Source organism: Thamnophis elegans, chromosome 13 (assembly GCF_009769535.1).
Source record: "Thamnophis elegans isolate rThaEle1 chromosome 13, rThaEle1.pri, whole genome shotgun sequence".
NCBI classification, from domain to species: Eukaryota; Metazoa; Chordata; class Lepidosauria; order Squamata; family Colubridae; genus Thamnophis; species Thamnophis elegans.
In genome coordinates, this window is record NC_045553.1 from 29,174,884 (window position 1) to 29,192,454 (window position 17,571).

Below are 17,571 nucleotides of genomic sequence, written 5' to 3' on the forward strand. Positions count from 1 at the left end.
CTTTTCCCACGCACCATAGACACGCGAAGACTCGTTCACTTTCTGGTTTTCTCCCAGTCCTTTCTTCTCGCGGAGCTGGCCTTGGTGCTGAAACCGCCATGGCTGCCCCAAGCGACACGCGCGCGCCTTACCTGAACTGGTCCGAGCCAGACCCTTTCCCCCAAACCTAAGCACAAGGCCTGCTTGCTGGGAGGAGGTTCAGGCGCAGCGCTTCCCCATCCCGCCACCGCCCTCTCCATCCTGCCGCCTCCAGAGCGTTGGGAGGAGGGGAGGGCGGCGAACTGGGCCGGCTGCTCCCTAGATCTGCTGCAGCTGCGGCGCCTAAGGGGAAAGCGAGCGGGGAGGGGAGAAGGTGAAAGGCAGAGGAAGAATCGAGAAAAAGCATGATAAAAAATTAACCAAGGGGAATCCACGGGGAGAGTAACAGTGATAAAAACAATGGGAAGAGGCATGAAAAGAGGAAGACCTGGTTATGAATGCAGTCCCGTGCATACTTGGTACCCTAAAGCATAAAGCCACGAAACTTTGGAAGGAAGGTGACTCCGTCTTGCACTCTGAATTAAAGCTTTCATCGCCATTCAAGAGATACAAGGAGGAGAGAGGAAATACAGGCCGAGGGAAGAAAAAAGAAGGAGGGTTATGTGAATGGGACAGACATGGATTATCCGGAATTGGGCTGAAATTCTTGGCCGGGGAGAAAGCGAGAGGGGAAAGGCGTGGCTTGGCCGCGAAGGGTGGGACTTCGAGGCCCTTGGCCACGCCTCCCCCGGCACGCGCGATACCGGCCGGCCCGCCCCCTTCGGAGACAATGTGCGGCTCCGATATAAAAGGCGCCGCTTTCCAGAGTCGTCCGCTGCCGGGAAACCCGCCCAAGGCGCCTCTCCTAAGTCTTCCAATATGAGTTACACGCTGGAGCCGCTGAGCAACCCGTCTTACCGGCGGATGGCCGAGAGCCGGGCCACTTTCAGCCGGGCCAGCGTGTCGCCGTCGAGCGGCTTCCGTTCTCAGTCCTGGTCTCGGAGCTCGCCCAGCCCGGCCTCCTCGACCTATAAGCGCAATGTGGGCCCAGCGCGGACTTCTTACGGCTCGACGGTGCTGAGCTCCACCGAGAGCCTCGAGCTCAGCCAGTCGTCGCTCTTCAACGGCGGCGGCGGGACGATGGAGATGAAGTTGTCCCGCTCCAACGAGAAGGAGCAGCTGCAGGGGCTGAACGACCGCTTCGCCGGCTACATTGAGAAGGTGCACTCGCTGGAGCAGCAGAACAAGGAGCTGGAAGCCGAGCTGGGCGCCCTGCGGCAGAAGCAGGTGGGCCGCTCGCAACTGGGCGTCGCCCTGGAGCACGAGCTGCGCGAGCTCCGCGTTGCCCTGGAGCAGGTCAACCACGAGAAGGCGGCGCTGCAGCTCGACTCGGACCACCTGGAGGAGGACATCCAGCGCTTGAAGGAGCGCTTCGAGGACGAGGCGCGCCTCCACGAGGATGCCGACGCCATCACCCGCGCCCTGCGGAAGGACATGGAGGAGGCGTCCATGGTGAAGGTCGAGCTGGACAAGAAGGTGCAGTCTCTGCTGGACGAGGTGGCCTTCCTGCGCAACAACCATGAGGAAGAGGTGGCCGATCTGCTGGCCCAGATCCAGGCCTCGCACGTCTCCGTCGAGCGCAAGGACTACCTGAAGACCGACCTCTCGGCCGCCCTCAAGGAGATCCGCTCCCAACTCGAGTGCCACTCCGACCAGAACATGGTCCAGGCCGAGGAATGGTTCAAGTGCCGTTACGCCAAGCTCACCGAGGCTGCCGAGCACAACAAGGAAGCCATCCGCTCCGCCAAGGAAGAGATCTCCGAGTACCGGCGGCAGCTCCAGGCCAAGAGCATCGAGTTGGAGTCCGTCCGCGGCACGAAGGAGTCCCTAGAGCGCCAGCTGAATGACTTTGAGGAACGCCACAACCAGGATCTCTCCACTTACCAAGTAAGTACGGGGCTCGGATAGATGATCTGGGGGGGACTCTTCCTGGATCGGGTTCTTTATAGAGTTTGTAGACCGCTGGAAACTACCACAGCGGGGGAGGGGTGGAATGAAGGAGGAGGGGCCTCCTATTCATGGATAGATGAAGATTAAATCAAAGGGGGTGTGGCAGGGTGGAACTGGGAAATGACAAAGCATTTCCCAGGTCTCTACACCAACTGGGGAAGAAAGACCCCATCCTGTCTAAGTTAAAACTAATATGATATAGGAGAGGTCAATGGGAGGGGGATGACGAAGTACCAGGGGACCCACCTCCATGAGAAAGAAGTTAGGGGGGGGGGGTGTTCAGCTTTAACATTAGGGCTGTGGGGGGTGGAACTAGGGTAGGAAGAGGCCCACTGTCAAATGGGGATTTTGCCAGCTTTCAGACATAATGGAACTGGGAGGGGCAGGCAAGGAAGGGAAGGGAAAGCTCTCTCCCTCCCTCATTAGATCAACCATCCCTACTAAATGGGAGAGCACTTGTGACGTCCCTGCCAGTTTGACTCGAAGTGGAATTCATAAGTTATAGCTCCAGGGAAAAATCCATTTATAAAATGGGAGTGACTACAGAAAATTTCTCTTTAGTTCTCTTTTGGGAATAGATCCCCTGTCACAACACTTCTGTGAGATGCCTCTTGCTTTTCCATTCTTCCGGGCTTCCTTCCAATGTCTTTTTTTTTTTTGGCAGTTTCCACCAATAGGAAGTGTGCGTGTGCCAGCCCAAGAATTTCTGCCAGTGGCGCAGAGAGAGGAGACCTTGCACAGCTTCTTGAGGGATGCCACAAAAGGGAGGGGGAAATGGAGCAAGGAGGAAGAAGACATTCTTATATTATGTAGAACATCACCTCAAGAGATGCTCTTCCTGTAACTGAGAATGGGGCTGTTGGAACTGGAAATAATGGCACTTCAAAATGCATGACAAAAATAAGGTCCTTTTTTTAAAAAAAGTCATACTTTTATTTCAGGCCATCCAAAAATGCACAAATTGGGAAGAATATCAGCAAGTGATCTCCATCAAATGGAATTCACACTGGATCAGAAGATGCTTGAGGGAGAGGACTTGGGATGGAAAGAAATGCAATTTTGGGGGGTTTCCTCTCTCAAAATGCAGCTGCTAAAAAGGGATTGGCGAACAAAAATTGGTCCTGTACAGAGTTCCAGCAACCCATTTCCAACTGCTATTATTATTAGAGAAAGCTGTGGAACTGGCTTCAAAGTTAATTCAAGTTCTGATTTCTTTCTCGGGGTTACTAATATAGACCCAAGAAAACCCCACAGGATCAGTTTTAAAAAGGCAAAATAGGAGAGATTCACTATACAAAAGGAATAAATTGGAACATTTTAATAAATGTTCAGTGGATTTCCTTAATTACTAATTAGCTTAATCAAACCTGCCTCTTCAACAGCATCCAAAAATGGATGGGGGGGGCACTTGTGAATGATGTTCTTTTGAGTTGGCAGCACTGATAAATATTTCAAGTATTATGCTTGAGCATCAAATATGATTCTGTGTCTGAATTGCAAAGCATGGGTTGTAAGCCATGTCCTATAAGTAGGGGTTTTTTTATAACTCCATTAACTGTTTTAAAGCAAGGAAGAGTTGAAATAAGCAACAAATCAGGAATGTTCTATTCTTGCATTTATTATTTTTTTTCTACCGACCTATAAGAGGCTATAAATTGGGGGGGAGGGGGAATAAAAGGATATAACGGAAAAATTTGCATGTAAAGCTTTACTTTAAGCTTACCTGCAATAGAAAAACCAAATTTCTAGAATGGTAGAATTATCTTCCTTATTGCTTCCCCAAAATACATCTGCAGGCTGATGACTCAGCAGGAATCTGGAGAGACAGTTGCAAGATTGCTCATTACGACCTGAAAATGACAGTCATTGTGCTGTGCAGTGGGTGCTATTTTTTTGAACGGAAGAGGAATATTTGCTTTTAGAAGGCAATTGCCTGCAATGCAGAAAGTGTACCTGCTCTGCCAATCTCAAAGCAGACTCAGTGGGGAAAAAAATCTATTCTGCTATTTTTATTTAAGATCCAGTTTTAATCATCTCTAATCAGGCTTGTTTGGAAAGCAGACTTTGCACATCTCAATGACTTTTCCATGAATTAACTTTTAGGAAGAAGAGAAAAGGAAAATCCAGAAAAGGAAGTCCATCCGTCTAAAATGCAGTCTTATCCTGTCCAATCCAACTCAAGGTTCTGCAATGCAGAACTTTCTGGCATGAAAAGTCATAAAGTTATCTGGCTGGCATCAGAAGGAAACTTTTTTTAAAAAAATCCTCTTGGGTGACATTGAGCATTGAAAAAAGAAATGTAATCCTTTAAACCTAGGATAAACCTCAGTCAGCAAACAGATTGGATAGGATAGGCTGTGTTTCTGGGGATAGTTTAACATCCGGCTTACCGGTATTTTAGAAATTGATGCAGTGTCATCTCCCTTGCAGCTGCAAAACTGGTCATTGCAGAAGTATATAATAGAAACAGTGATGGGATGTATGCCTGCAATATCCCATGCAGAGCAAATACTCTTAATAGCCCCCAGCTTTCTTTTTATGCCAAAAATTCATTTTGTAATGCAGACTTAAAACCAAACATTCATTGGAATTTCCTAGAGAAAATCTCTTGCGCTGCTGGAATTATCTGAATATCATGAAGATCCCAGTTGCAGAGATTTCCCAAATTCTTTGCCCCAATATTTTTCTTTTTTTAGTGAAAATCTTACAGACATGGGAAATATGTCTCGTGTGTTAAGTACTGTATTGTTTGCATGAGTTCTGGAGATTTAATATTAACCTGTATTAAATTCCTTAGGATTTGATTAGGGTATAATTATTACTTTTGCTGTATCATCTACCTTGCCAAAACTGAACTGCAGACAGCAGAGGAAGTGATATCCACTCCCGCCTCTCAATTATCTTTTCTTGCTGTCATTGAAATGCTATTCCAGAGGATCTTTGGATAAAGATCCTTTTCAGGAGGCTGAGCCAAAATTGGAAAAACAGTTACTTCTCACTATTCAGATCAAAGCTGACTGGTTAAAAAATAATCATCTCGGCTAACCATTTTAGCTGCAGCACATAAATAATCTTAAGTACTTTGCTGCAGAGCGTCAGTTTAGTCTAGTGGTTAAGTCACCCAGCTACAGACCAGCAAACCTTGGTTTCCCTCCTACCTTAGGCAGAACTGGGTGACTTTGGGCCAGTTACCCACTCTCGGCCCTAGGAGGCAGGCAATGGCAAACCACTTCCAAAATTTTACCAACAAAACTTCAGGGACTAAACTAGGCAAATCAGTGCTGACTCAGAGAAAGATGTCTACGCAGTACAAACAGTTACAGGCATTTTTGTTGTTAGAAAAGATATCATTTTTCAAGATGCCCCTTTCCTGCCCAAATGAGATTATTTTGATTCTCAAGATGCCAACATTTATTTTCACAAAAATGGCATGATTTATAAAGGAAAACAGTCCAGATAACCATCAGAATGTTGATATTTTTTAGAATCAGCCTTTTTTTTTAGCCTGGAGCCCCCAACAAACTGCAATTCCCATCTGCCTTGGCCAGCTTGGCCAACTATGGGACTTGATGGGAATTGTGGTCCAAAGCAATTAGAGAGTGCCAGGTTGGAAAAGTTAATTTTTTAAAAAATAGTTATTTAAAAAAATTAATAAAAGGGATACTCCAGTAAGGATCTTCTCTACAAACAAATAATAGCATCCTAGGATTTTCCTCAATCTATTGCTTCTTAACTTTGAGCTTCCAGAATCTCAGCACTGGGTGTTTTTATAATGCTGTAAAAAAATTTGTTCTATTAGAGTAATTCTGGTCAAGATAGTATTTTGAATTCATTATCCTTCAATTCTACTTTCAATCTGGTTGTTTTTATCTCTGTTTCTAGTTTGCCATCTTCCCCACTTTACTTTCTCCTTCAATTCCATGCCCCGCCCCTCCACCCCCATGTCCAAATGTGCCTGAGATTTTTTTTTGTACCCATCCTCAAGAACCATCTATGTTCTTGGTTGCAGGACACGATCCAACAGCTTGAAAATGAGCTGAGAGGTACAAAGTGGGAGATGGCCCGTCATTTGAGGGAATACCAAGATCTCCTCAATGTCAAGATGGCTCTCGATATCGAAATTGCTGCCTACAGGTATTGAGAACGCAATGCAGATCTAACCAGACAGGCATTTCGATTGCAGACACTTTTAGCTGCAGCAAAACTCAACTGCAACAGAGGAGGCACTGTGACTGCTAGCAGGGAGTTTCACTGGCATCTTAGCACTCTTTGAATTGATATCTGGTCAAGTAATCATGTTTTCTGCTGCTTAAGTAACTTTTTTTTTCTGTGTAGTAGAAAGCTACCCAATTCCTTTGATGGAACATTTATTGGCTTGAAAGAGATCAACTGTGAGTTTCAATGGAGTATGCTTTTGTCCTAAGTGCAATTATTAATTATTTCCTGATGAAATCAACCAAACTTATATTTAAGTTTATTTGTTATGCTATGGAACTATCATATTAACACAGTCCTTGCTGAAATCAGTAGGACTAGTAGTGTGTGCTGTTTCTTGAAGTTCATTTTTTTCCCTTTCTCATTTTACAAAATGTAGCTGGTGCACCCCATAATGGAAGATTTTCTTCTTTTAAACACCTTTAGAAACCCCCCCAAAGGAAAATTAAAGTGAACTTTCAAAGTTTTTTTTGTTTTCATTTTTAATTTCACATTAGTATCATAGGATTATTTTGGATTTTTTCCAAAAGTCAAATATACAAGTTCCGGGAGATTGCTAATCTAGGGGAATTATTTTGACTACAGGTTCCCAAACAAATAATGCAATTGATCCTTGTTGGCTATGGTAATAAATAAAGGATTTTTTTAAAAAAAATTGTTACTTGGATGCTGCTACTGGATACTATATGCCTGTATTTTTTTTTTATCCAGGAAGAGATTTTAGTTCTATGTCAATAAGTCATTATAGTAAATATTTAAACTTCCCTGAAGAGTTTAATTGTTTCCAACATAGATCTATTTTGAAAGTGCTAGAATGTGATAATATGCATATATGCAAAGGGAATTGCTCTTAATAGAAATCTTACCTTTCATTTTAATGATTCGAATTTTTTGTTCACTTTAATGAACAAAAGGATTAATTTAGTACATGGAGTATTATTTGCAGACAATAGTTAGAAATTCCAGTTGGCATTCAAAGTTGCTAACTGTTCCTGGGGGAAATAGCAACAACTGTAGTTTGTTATTAGTTTACTACAAAAAGAAAAAAAAATTATGTAAAGGGCACAGTTCAGCTGAATTTTAAGTATACTGTCACTGATTTAAAAAAATATTTGGAATGGTCAGTGGGCCTAATCTGCATTCCAGCTCATGCAACATGTCTTTAAACCAATGCAAAGGTTCTTCAAAGCAATACAAGGATTCTTAGTACTTCTAAAAGTAGACTCCTCTTTGCATTCATGAATGATCTCTCAGAAATATACATAATCTGGAAAATGAAGATATAAATTATGCAGATGTAAGGGAAGTAACGGAGCCAGTTGTTGTTTCCTCTACATTTCTTAATCTTGAGAGGAAGACATGAATTGGAAGTTAATGACCAATCTCTTCCACTCACATCAGCAAAGTGGTTCAGAAATAGAATATTAAGACTATTAAGAAGCGCAAGATGTCACTGCTCTCTTTACTAAAGAAAGAATTATTTAAACCTATTTCAGCTTCTTACAGAGAGGTCCATCTGTCTTTGGGTGTGCAGGAGGATGTATACAAAGAACAGGGGTTAGAATAGAGTATTGCAGGCTAATTCTGCTGACTGCCAGGGGTTCAATTCTCACCAGTGCACAGTTGACTCAGCCTTCCATCATTTGAGGTTGGTAAAATGAGGATCAGATTGATGGAGGCACTAGGTTGATACTGCAAACCACTTAGAGAGGGCTATAAAGCACTGTGAAGTGGTATATAAGTCTAAGGACTGTTGCTATTGCTATGCTATTCCTGTCATGGTGGCGCAGTAGTTAGAGAGCAGTATTGTAGGTTGACTCTGCCCACCACCTGGAGTTCGATCTTGACTGGCTCAAGTTCCATCCTTCCGAGGTCAGTAAAATGAGGAGCCAGATTGTTGGGGTCATTATGCTGTCTCTGTAAACCGCTTAGAGAGGGCTGTAAAGTGAGTGTGAAGTGGTATATAAATCTAAGTGCTGTTGCTATATGCACACGTATGCATGCACACCTTTGCCTTGAGATATTGGTGATGCATATTAACATTTTCCCTCTTATTTCTGTAGGAAACTTCTTGAGGGTGAAGAAACAAGATTCAGTGCCTTTTCTGGAAGCATCACTGGGCCAACATTCACACATAGGCAACCTTCCGTAACAATAACTACCAAAATACAGAAATCAAAAGCTGAACCACCAAAATTAAAGGTCCAACACAAGTTTGTAGAAGAAATAATTGAAGAGACCAAAGTAGAGAATGAGAAATCTGAATTGGATGAAGCTCTTGAAGCCATGGCTGAAGAACTGGCTGCAGAAAGTCTAGCAAGTGAAGAAAAGGAGGAGGAAGTTCTAGAAGAGGAAATTATAGCAATGGAAAAGGCTGAAGTTGCAGCTGCAGCCCCAGAAGAGGAAGGAGAAGAAGAGGAGGAGGAGGAGGAAGAGGAAGGTGCGAAATCTGATGAGGCACAAGAAGGATCAGAAAAAGAAGACGAAAAAAGTGAAAAGGAAGAAGGTGAGGAAGAAGCAGAAGAAGAGGCAGGTGAAGGAGAAGCTGAGGAAGCTGAGCCTGAAGTAGCAGAAGAGCCTGAAGGAGATATAGAAGAAGTCATTGCACCAGAGAAGGTAGAAAAGGTGAAAACATCTCCTCCTAAATCACCTCCCAAATCACCTGTGACAGAAGAAAGTAAAGAAGATGAAGGGGGTGATCAAGAGGGCGAGGCAGTAGAAGAGGAAGAAGAAGAAACAGAGAAAGCAGAATCCCCAGCAAAAATAGCATCTCCTGAAAAACCAAGCACTCCAGACAAAGGATCTCCAGGGAAAGCAGGCAGCCCAGAAAAGGCTGGGACTCCAGAGAAAGCAGGAACTCCAGAGAAGGCAGCCTCCCCAGAGAAGGCAGGGACTCCAGAAAAAGCAGGAACTCCAGAGAAGGCAGCTTCTCCAGAAAAAGCAGGGACTCCAGAGAAGGCAGGGACTCCAGAGAAGGCAGCTTCTCCAGAAAAAGCAGGGACTCCAGAGAAGGTTGGAACTCCAGAAAAACCAGGGACTCCAGAGAAAGCAGCCTCTCCAGAGAAAGCAGGGACTCCAGATAAGGCAGCATCTCCAGAAAAAGCAGGGACTCCAGAGACAGCTGGAACTCCAGAAAAAGCAGGGACTCTAGACAAAGCAGCCTCTCCAGAGAAAGCAGGGATTCCAGAGAAGGCAGCATCTCCAGAAAAAGCAGGGACTCCAGAGAAGGCAGCATCTCCAGAGAAAGCAGGGACTCCAGAGAAGGCTTCTCCAGAGAAAGCAGGGACTCCAGAGAAGGCAGCATCTCCAGAGAAAGCAGGGACTCCAGAGAAGGCTTCTCCAGAGAAAGCAGGGACTCCAGAGAAGGCAGCCTCTCCAGGGAAGGCAGGGACTCCAGAGAAGGCAGCTTCTCCTGAAAAGCCAAGATCCCCAGTGAAAGACGTGGAAGAGGTTATCTCCACCACAAAGGCAACCACGGTTGGTGCAGGAAAAGAATCAAAAGAAAAAAGTTCAAAGGAATCAACTAAAGAAGACATAGCAATCAATGGGGAGGTTGACGATAAGGGGGAGGAAGATGACTCAAAGCAAGAAGAAGATAAAGGTGTCATCACCAATGGTCTGGATGTGAGCCCCTCTGAAGAGAAGAAGGAGAAGAGCGAAGAGAAAGTTGTGGTGACCAAAAAAGTTGAGAAGATCACCAGTGAAGGTGACGGAACCACCACCTACATCACCAAGTCTGTAACCGTCACCCAGAAGACAGAAGAACATGATGATGCCGTGGAGGAGAAATTGGTGTCCACCAAGACGGTGGAGAAGGTGACTTCTTCACATGCCATAGTCAAAGAAATCAAGGAAAACGGTGACTAAAATAAATCAATTCCCCTTCTCTAAAGAGCTTGGATTAGTGCAAAAGGTTAAGCCATACGACAGCTGCAAAAAAAAATGCATGAAAGTGGCGGCTTCTAAGCAGAACAGGTTCTCTCATGGCATCTCCAAAAGGACTGACGGTTTTCCTTTTTTCTGATATATTTATGATTTCTGTGCCATACCATACCCAGGGGTTGGGGAGGGGATGCATGCAAGCCCGGTGCACTCCCTCTGCAGAACTTTGGGATTTTCTTTTTGGGTTTTGTTTTTTTAAAAAATCATGCATGAGCTGTTACTGTTCCAGGGGACGTCGCTGAATTTTCCTAAGCTGCTGTTTGGATGCTTCTGAGGAATGTCTTCAGATGTATTATGCAAAGAATAAACTGAGCCAAATAAACAATAACAAAAGAATGATTTTTAAAACAAAAAAAAATACCCTGAATTCTCCTAGCCTTAAGCTACTTAACAATTATGTTTACCTCACTGGTGCAATTAAGAGGGACTTCTGTCCGTGAGAGAACCTATGTTGACATGCACAGTATGCAACCTTTTGTTGTTTGATGTTAAGCAGTCACAGCCATTTGTGCTCAATAAAGGTCATATTGGAAATGAGCTTGGTTTGCTGGAGTCTTTGCTTTCTCTGAGGTCCAATGTTTTAAGGGTTAGGTAATTCTTCGTTGTGATCCGCCAGTGTCCAGTGCAGCTGATGGCAGACTCAGACAGTGAGGAGGTTTGGGAGGAACATGGGTTACTCCTAAAGTCTGGGGAAGGCTCTGGTGAGTTCTCTGCATCGGAGGCAGAGAGATGGGGCCAGGGCAGTCTGATAGTTACCAGCTGCCTTTGGAGTCGGAGATCAGTGAGGCAGAAGAACAGCTGGAGCCTGTTCCTGATGTGCACATGTGCAAAGCTGCCAGGAGAAGGGAACAGCTAAGTAACAAGGGCCGACTCGGGAGTAAAGGCACAGATGGATGGTGAATGGCCCCTCCCATAGGGATTAAAGAGGAGAGAAAGGGGAAGGGAGTTTGCAGGAGACAATTAGTTCAATTCAATAGAGTGAAGACCTGTTCCTGACTTCTTGTCAAGTATTGTCTGCTACAGAGTGGAAGATATCGGCCTGGCAGCTCTCCAAGCCTGATAAAGGTCTGTAGTTGTGAAATCTCATGGAAGACTGTTGCCTAGACTTTGCTGGAGAGGAATTCCCTTTAACCTAAATAAAAGGGGTTCTATTGGAACGAGGAGTTGGCTTCGTGCTTTAGGGAAACCTACGTCAGAACAGTCTTTGCGGTTATCTAAGAGCACAGAACTTGAAAAACTAAACTGCAGAAGTACATTCAAAATCACACTCCCAATTCTCACACATCTGCAGGACTATTTAGTGCACAACTGGCACTTTGCAGGGAAGAAAGCCCAAATTAAAAGTAAAAGTAACACAATCCAGTAGCTCTTGGAATTAAATGTCTTCTCCCATTGCAACTTGGTGTTTTGAGGGATCACAGATTGGAAGGAAATCCCTGCAGCAGGAAATGTAATTCTCTGCTTGTTCTCAACACGGCCCAAATATAAGGGATATGTACATGCACAAGGGTATAGCTGTACTTGTGGAATTAAATAAAATAATCTCTATCCATCTAGATCTCCCAGACAAATCAACAAAACAAAGAAATAAATGCAAGTATCAATGGAGATTCTCAGTCATCCAGGTGATGATTGACATCCAAGAAGTCAGAGCTGAAGAAGCTTCTTGGATGAGAAGTGAAACGTCTTCGAAGACAAATAAGAAAGTCCAGCTCCCTGTAGAGAAAGCACATTTTGGGACAAATAAATGGGAGGTTTTCTCTAAAATAATATATAATTTGATCCTGAGAGATTTCTTTCTTCGGCTGTTAGGTCACAATCGTTGAATTGCAAAAGAAATAATCATTTGAGTCCATAACCAAAATATTGCTTTAGAAAGGATTCTGAATTTGGTTCTTTTTTAAGCACAGGTGCACACCTGTGAGCACAGGCACCTTGGAGTGAATAGTTGAGCCCACTAGGAAATAGGTAAGTTTGCAAGGCATTCTGAACCATATCCTTTTAATGGTGAGGGTGAATTTGAACAAGTTTGTACAATGCGAACTAGTCTTTGTATTCTAACGTTGGATAACTTGAAGGAAAAGAGAATACAAATTCCAATAAAGAGAGGATGTTTCACAATGCCACCCCCCCCCAAGTGCTTTGCTAAGCTTTTACAAAAAAGATTTTATTTCAATGGGAACTATAATTATAATCCAGCCCTTCTAATGTGTTGAACTGCAATTCCCGTCATATTGGTGGGATTTGATACCTTAATATGGGGTTGTGTTGGGAAAAGTTGCTTTAGAAGAAAGTAAGCACCCAATGTACTGCCAAATTTAACTTCTTCAACCTTTGAGATATTTTGGGTGGGGAGAGAAAATGTCTCAGCATTATCTAACTGTTCAATAATATCAATACATTAAATATCAGCTGAAAGTATTAATGAGATGCTCAGACTCAAAGAGCATAAAAGAATCCAGGAGATAAGAGGACTTTCTATAGGAACTCACCAAAAACAGAGTTTTTGACAAGTTTACAGTTCTGTGTCATGGACAAACTGGAGACCATCTTAGGAAGTTATCTCAGTTTCTGGACATTGAGCACGAGTCCTAAATGGGATTAATAATGCATATTCCTACTCTAAACATCATGATTTAAGAAGAATGAGCCTATATTGGTTTTTATCTAATACAGCATCCTGCTCGCATGTTGGCCAACTGAACAATTCTAGGAAGCCCACCAAAATAGGACCTAAAATGCAATTGTTCCACACTGCTTGTTAACAACTTTGCCCAGGTCCGCCTGGTGCACCAATTGCGACCCTACCTGGATCGGGCGGCCCTTCAGACAGTCACTCACGCCCTTGTGACTGGATTATTGTAATGTGCTCTACATGGGGCTGCCCTTGAAGAGTGTTTGAAGACTCCAATTAGTCCAGAATGCAGCCGCGCGAGCGATTGTGGGTGCACCAAGGTACACCCACGTTACACCTATCCTCCATGAGCTGCACTGGCTACCTATTAGTCTCCGAATCCGCTTTAAGGTGCTGATCACTACCTATAAAGCCCTACATGGCATCGGACCTGGGTACCTGAGAGACCGCCTCCTGCCGATTACCTCTCAGACCAATTAGATCGCACAGGTTGGGTCTCCTCCGGATTCCATCTGCCAGCCAATGTCGGCTGGCGACTCCCCAGGGAAGAGCCTTCTCTGTTGCAGCTCCGGCCCTCTGGAACGAGCTCCCTGTTGAGATCCAGACCCTTACTACCCTCCCGGCCTTCCGCAAAGCCACCAAGTCCTGGCTGTTCCAGCAGGCTGGGCGGAGCTGAGAAGCATCTACCTCCACGGAAATTGTGAATGTTGGTTTTGTTTTTAATATGTTGTCTTTGTCTCGTTCCCCCCCCTTTCCCTTGTCTTTTGTGAGCCGCCCGGAGTCCTCCGGGATTGGGTGGCATACAAGACAAATAAATAAATAAATAAATAAATAAATAAATAAATAAATAAATAAACTGTCCTTGAGAGCTATGTTGCACTGATTTAACAGGCATAATTAGGTACTGAATTAACCAATTTTCTGGCATTGTTGAAATAAGAATTAACCAAACACTATGAGTTCCCACAACATGCTAACCCACAAGGACAACCTACCAGAATGATTATTCCACAAGCCTAACGTGATGTTCAAATATACTAGAACCACTAGAATTGGGGAGATAAGTTTTGGAATGTCTATGGATATTCTCAGCCATCCAGGTCATGGTTGTTCCACGGTGCTTTTTCAAGAAGCAACTGGACTTTCTTGTTTTTCTTCAAAAACATTTCACTTCTCATCAAAGAAGCTTCTTCAGCTCTGACTGGATGGAGGGGAATGGAAGGATTTATATCAGGGGTGAAATCAACTTACCTTCACTACTGGTTCGCAAATGTGAGCATGAACACAGAACCTTCCATGCATGCGCAGTGTCAAAAATGGGACATGATGTCGTCTGGGTGGGTGGGTGGAGCCTCCCATCACCACCGCTACTGGTTCACCTGAACCGGATAGACCTGGCTGAATAGAACCACTGATTTATATTCCCTGGAGACAGTTGGTCATTTACATACTTTTAGAGAGTCATTGAGGCCACTTGGAGGTTTATCTGTGTCCTCAGGGTCACAAATAGTACAAATGGGTGTTGGAACTGCTGAAAAGATTGTGTTGTAGACTGGAAAGAAATATTGTCATATCCCTCCCCCTCTGTTGAGAGAAGGCTGTTCAGTTTTGACATAGATGGCCTCTTTGACCCCTCTTTCAAACAAGCAGTCCTCTCTGTCCAAAATGTGGTCTTTGTTGTCTTCAAAGGAGTAGCCTTTGTCTTTTAAATGCAGATGGACTGCTGAGTCTTGTCCTGATGGATTTGTTCTCCTTTCAGCAGTTCCAAGAAAGCATCACACCCATTTGCATCACTCAGGTGACCCTGAGGACACAGACAAACCTCCAAGCGCCTCAATGAATAGAACCACCAATCAAAAGGATGCAAATGACCAGCTGTCTGCAAGAAATATAAATCCTTCAATTCCAACCATCCAGTCAGAACTGAAGAAGCTTCTTGGATGAGAAACAAAATATCTTCAAAGAAAAAAAAAGTCCAGTTGCCTCTTGGAAAAAGCACCTTTGGGATAAGTTATGGAATGCACTGGAATTAAGATTTTTTTTTTGATGTTACTCTGGCATTGTGCCTGTTTTATATGTTTTTCCTTTGTTCCACCTGTTATCTGTCTCAAAATAGCTCGAAACTGCACCATTTATTTTTCAGCAGTTGCGGAAGATTCAGGACTACCCAAAAAATGAATCTGATTGCCTACTCTGGTATACCAAAAATCAGGGGGGATATGCCAACATTGTATCTCCCCCCCCCCCACAAAAAGCTTGCACATTAATCAATAAAATTAAGCAATCTTTCATACCAATTGACCTGTCCTTAGGAAAAATTGTTCAGAAAACAGAAAATGAATAGTAAGCAAATAATTAATCATTTTTTATTTGTTATTTATTCATTCTATCTGTATGTCTGCCCATCTCAGCAAGTGACTCTGGGTGACAAACAACCTCAAAATCTTGTTAGATCCTAAATGTGCTTTTCTAAAAGGCAACTGGACTTTCTTAGGTTTTTTTTCCTTGAAAATGTTTTGCTTCTCATCCAAGAAGATTCTTCAGTTCTCAAGAGAAAAAACCAAGAAACTCCAGTTGCCTTTTGGGAAAGAACTTTTGGGACAACCATGACCTGGATGATTGAGAATCGCCACAGACATTTGGCCAATCTTGTTAAATGTTCATCCTGCCTTTTGTCTTAAGAGCTGAAGTCCATCTAGATAATATCCCTTTCTCTATTTATTCCCCTCATAATGAACAAACCTGGGAAGTGTGCTGGATAGAGAGACAGACTCAACTTTACCAAGTGAACTTCTCTGTAGATTGGTAGAAGGAGCCACAAGGCAACATGTAGAAGGAGCCACAAGGCAAAATGCAAATTCTAGGAAAGCTGGAGAACAAAATTTGAAAAGCATCATTCACAAAAACATAAAAGTAATCCGTCTCCCATAATATTTGCCCAGCTGATTCAGTGTGGTACGGCTGGCACACTCCAGGTTCCTTCTATTAAACGAGGCCTTCTATTGAGAACCTGGAAGCTTGCCTTCTGTGTAACTACATCTGCCCTCTAAAATGAGGTTCCCACATCAAGACCCCAAAGATCCCCCACTCTACTGGTAAATTGAACGGTCTTAAAGACCTCACTCTTCATCCAGCCCTTTGAGAAAGGCTCCATTTCAACTGTGTAGGTTGTTCTCTCTTGCTTCCATCTGGTTTCGCCCTTCTCGTTATCTATTCTTGATGTCATCTATTCTTGAAAAATGACCTTGATGTCAATTCATTTGCTAAGTAGCCCTTTCAATAGCCAACAGAGTTGTCCTGTGCTCTGTTCTCTTTATTCATTGCTATTGCTGGTTTCCTCCTCTTTTGTTGCAATGCGTCAAAAAAAAAAAACCTGGTCCAACTCCAGAGTTCATAAACATAATGGATATTCCTAGTGACTAATAGTTGCATCAGGGGGAAAAACAACTCTGGGTTATCCCCTGTTTCAGATACTAAGCTTTCCTCCAGCTTATAGTGCTGATTCTGCAAAAGTGACAGGGAGCTTGTAAATGAAACGGTAGTTTATCCCGTGCAGTATTTGCACTGAATTCAAGGGGAACATACTTCTGAATAGAGAATTTGTTCTTTCAAGCAAATGAATGCAAGAACTGGATTTGGGGAAAGATGTGAACAAATTACAAGAGGGGACTTCAGGTCAATTGAAAATTTGCTAGCATTTACAATATTGACTTTGTAAGCCAATATTCAGTGTTGTTTTTCATTGATTAGTCAATAGCTTAAGCAGTAAAAGGTAAAAAACCAGATACCGCTAAGCATTTGAGTGCTTGTTTCAGCCCTCACTAAACACAACCATTATGGCCAACAGCAAGACATTAGGATCTCTATGTCAGGTTTCCAAGTAACACACCCAAAGGAATCAAAACTCCAAGGCAGACATGTTCCTCAAAGCATAAATTTATTAGGCATTCATATTGGCACATATGGGGAAAGCCGATTCTAAACCCCACTTGGGTTTCCTCCTAGTTAAAAGTAAAGTTTTCTTTTCCCTGCCCAGGCAATCCATCCCATGGTCCAATCAGGCCAAGAGTCTCAAATCCATCGCCTTGCACCTGGTGGGAAAGTCCTTGGTTCTCAGAAGAAAGAATTTTATTTTGGCTGCAATCCCCCAGCTATTTCTTCCCCCCAACCCCTGTTCCCACAGCTCAGCTCAGCTCCGTTGTGGCAGCCCTGAAGATGCCAGGGGGGAAATTGCTCCAGGGCTGATATTCTAGTCTAGTCCAATAATCAGGGAAACCTTAAATTGTCTGTCCCTGAGTTAAAAATAAGACTTCTGGAAGTTCTGTATAATTGGTTTTTTTCTAGCACTGTATGTAAACATCACTATAATTGGAAGCTGTTCGTTTGATTTTCTCACAGGATAATGTGGTTTGATTTCCTATACTTTAGAGCACAAGTGTTCAACCTTGGAAACCTTAAGATCTTTGCACTTCAACTTCCAGAATTCTGGGCGCTAAAGTCCTCAGGTCTTAAAGTTGCCAAGGATGGACACCCCTGCTTTAAAGCTTATGTGTCAGGGTTCCAAGTAACACCCCTAACGAAAGGAGACTCCAAGGCTTGAGGTTTCTCAAAGTTCCACTTTATTAGATATGTCATATTGACACATCTGGGAAAACCTGAATCTGAAAGTTTCCAGGTTTTCCCCATTCAAACGAAAGTTCAAGTCCCTGCCGAGTACCCACATGTCCATCGCATGGTCCCATCAGGCACCA

The 17,571-nt window shown here is 43.6% G+C and overlaps 1 protein-coding gene across 1 annotated transcript; it reads left to right on the forward strand.

The window, feature by feature from the left end:
* Nucleotides 1–897: 897 nt before the first annotated feature.
* On the forward strand, nucleotides 898–10,110 carry NEFM (neurofilament medium). Its single transcript, XM_032228747.1, has 4 exons — nucleotides 898–1,965; nucleotides 6,038–6,162; nucleotides 8,307–9,330; nucleotides 9,577–10,110. Exons 1-4 carry the CDS (start codon nucleotides 898–900, stop codon nucleotides 10,108–10,110), a joined length of 2,751 nt encoding a protein of 916 aa, XP_032084638.1.
* The last annotated feature ends 7,461 nt before the right edge of the window (nucleotides 10,111–17,571 follow it).

Bases quoted from the DNA above. Each gene is read 5' to 3' on its own strand.
- NEFM (XM_032228747.1), top strand. From the start codon at position 898: ATGAGTTACACGCTGGAGCCGCTGAGCAACCCGTCTTACCGGCGGATG. The intron at 1,966-6,037 runs GTAAGTACGGGG...TCTTGGTTGCAG, and splicing joins AGGATCTCTCCACTTACCAA to GACACGATCCAACAGCTTGA. The intron at 9,331-9,576 runs GCATCTCCAGAA...ACTCCAGAGAAG, and splicing joins CAGGGACTCCAGATAAGGCA to GCTTCTCCAGAGAAAGCAGG.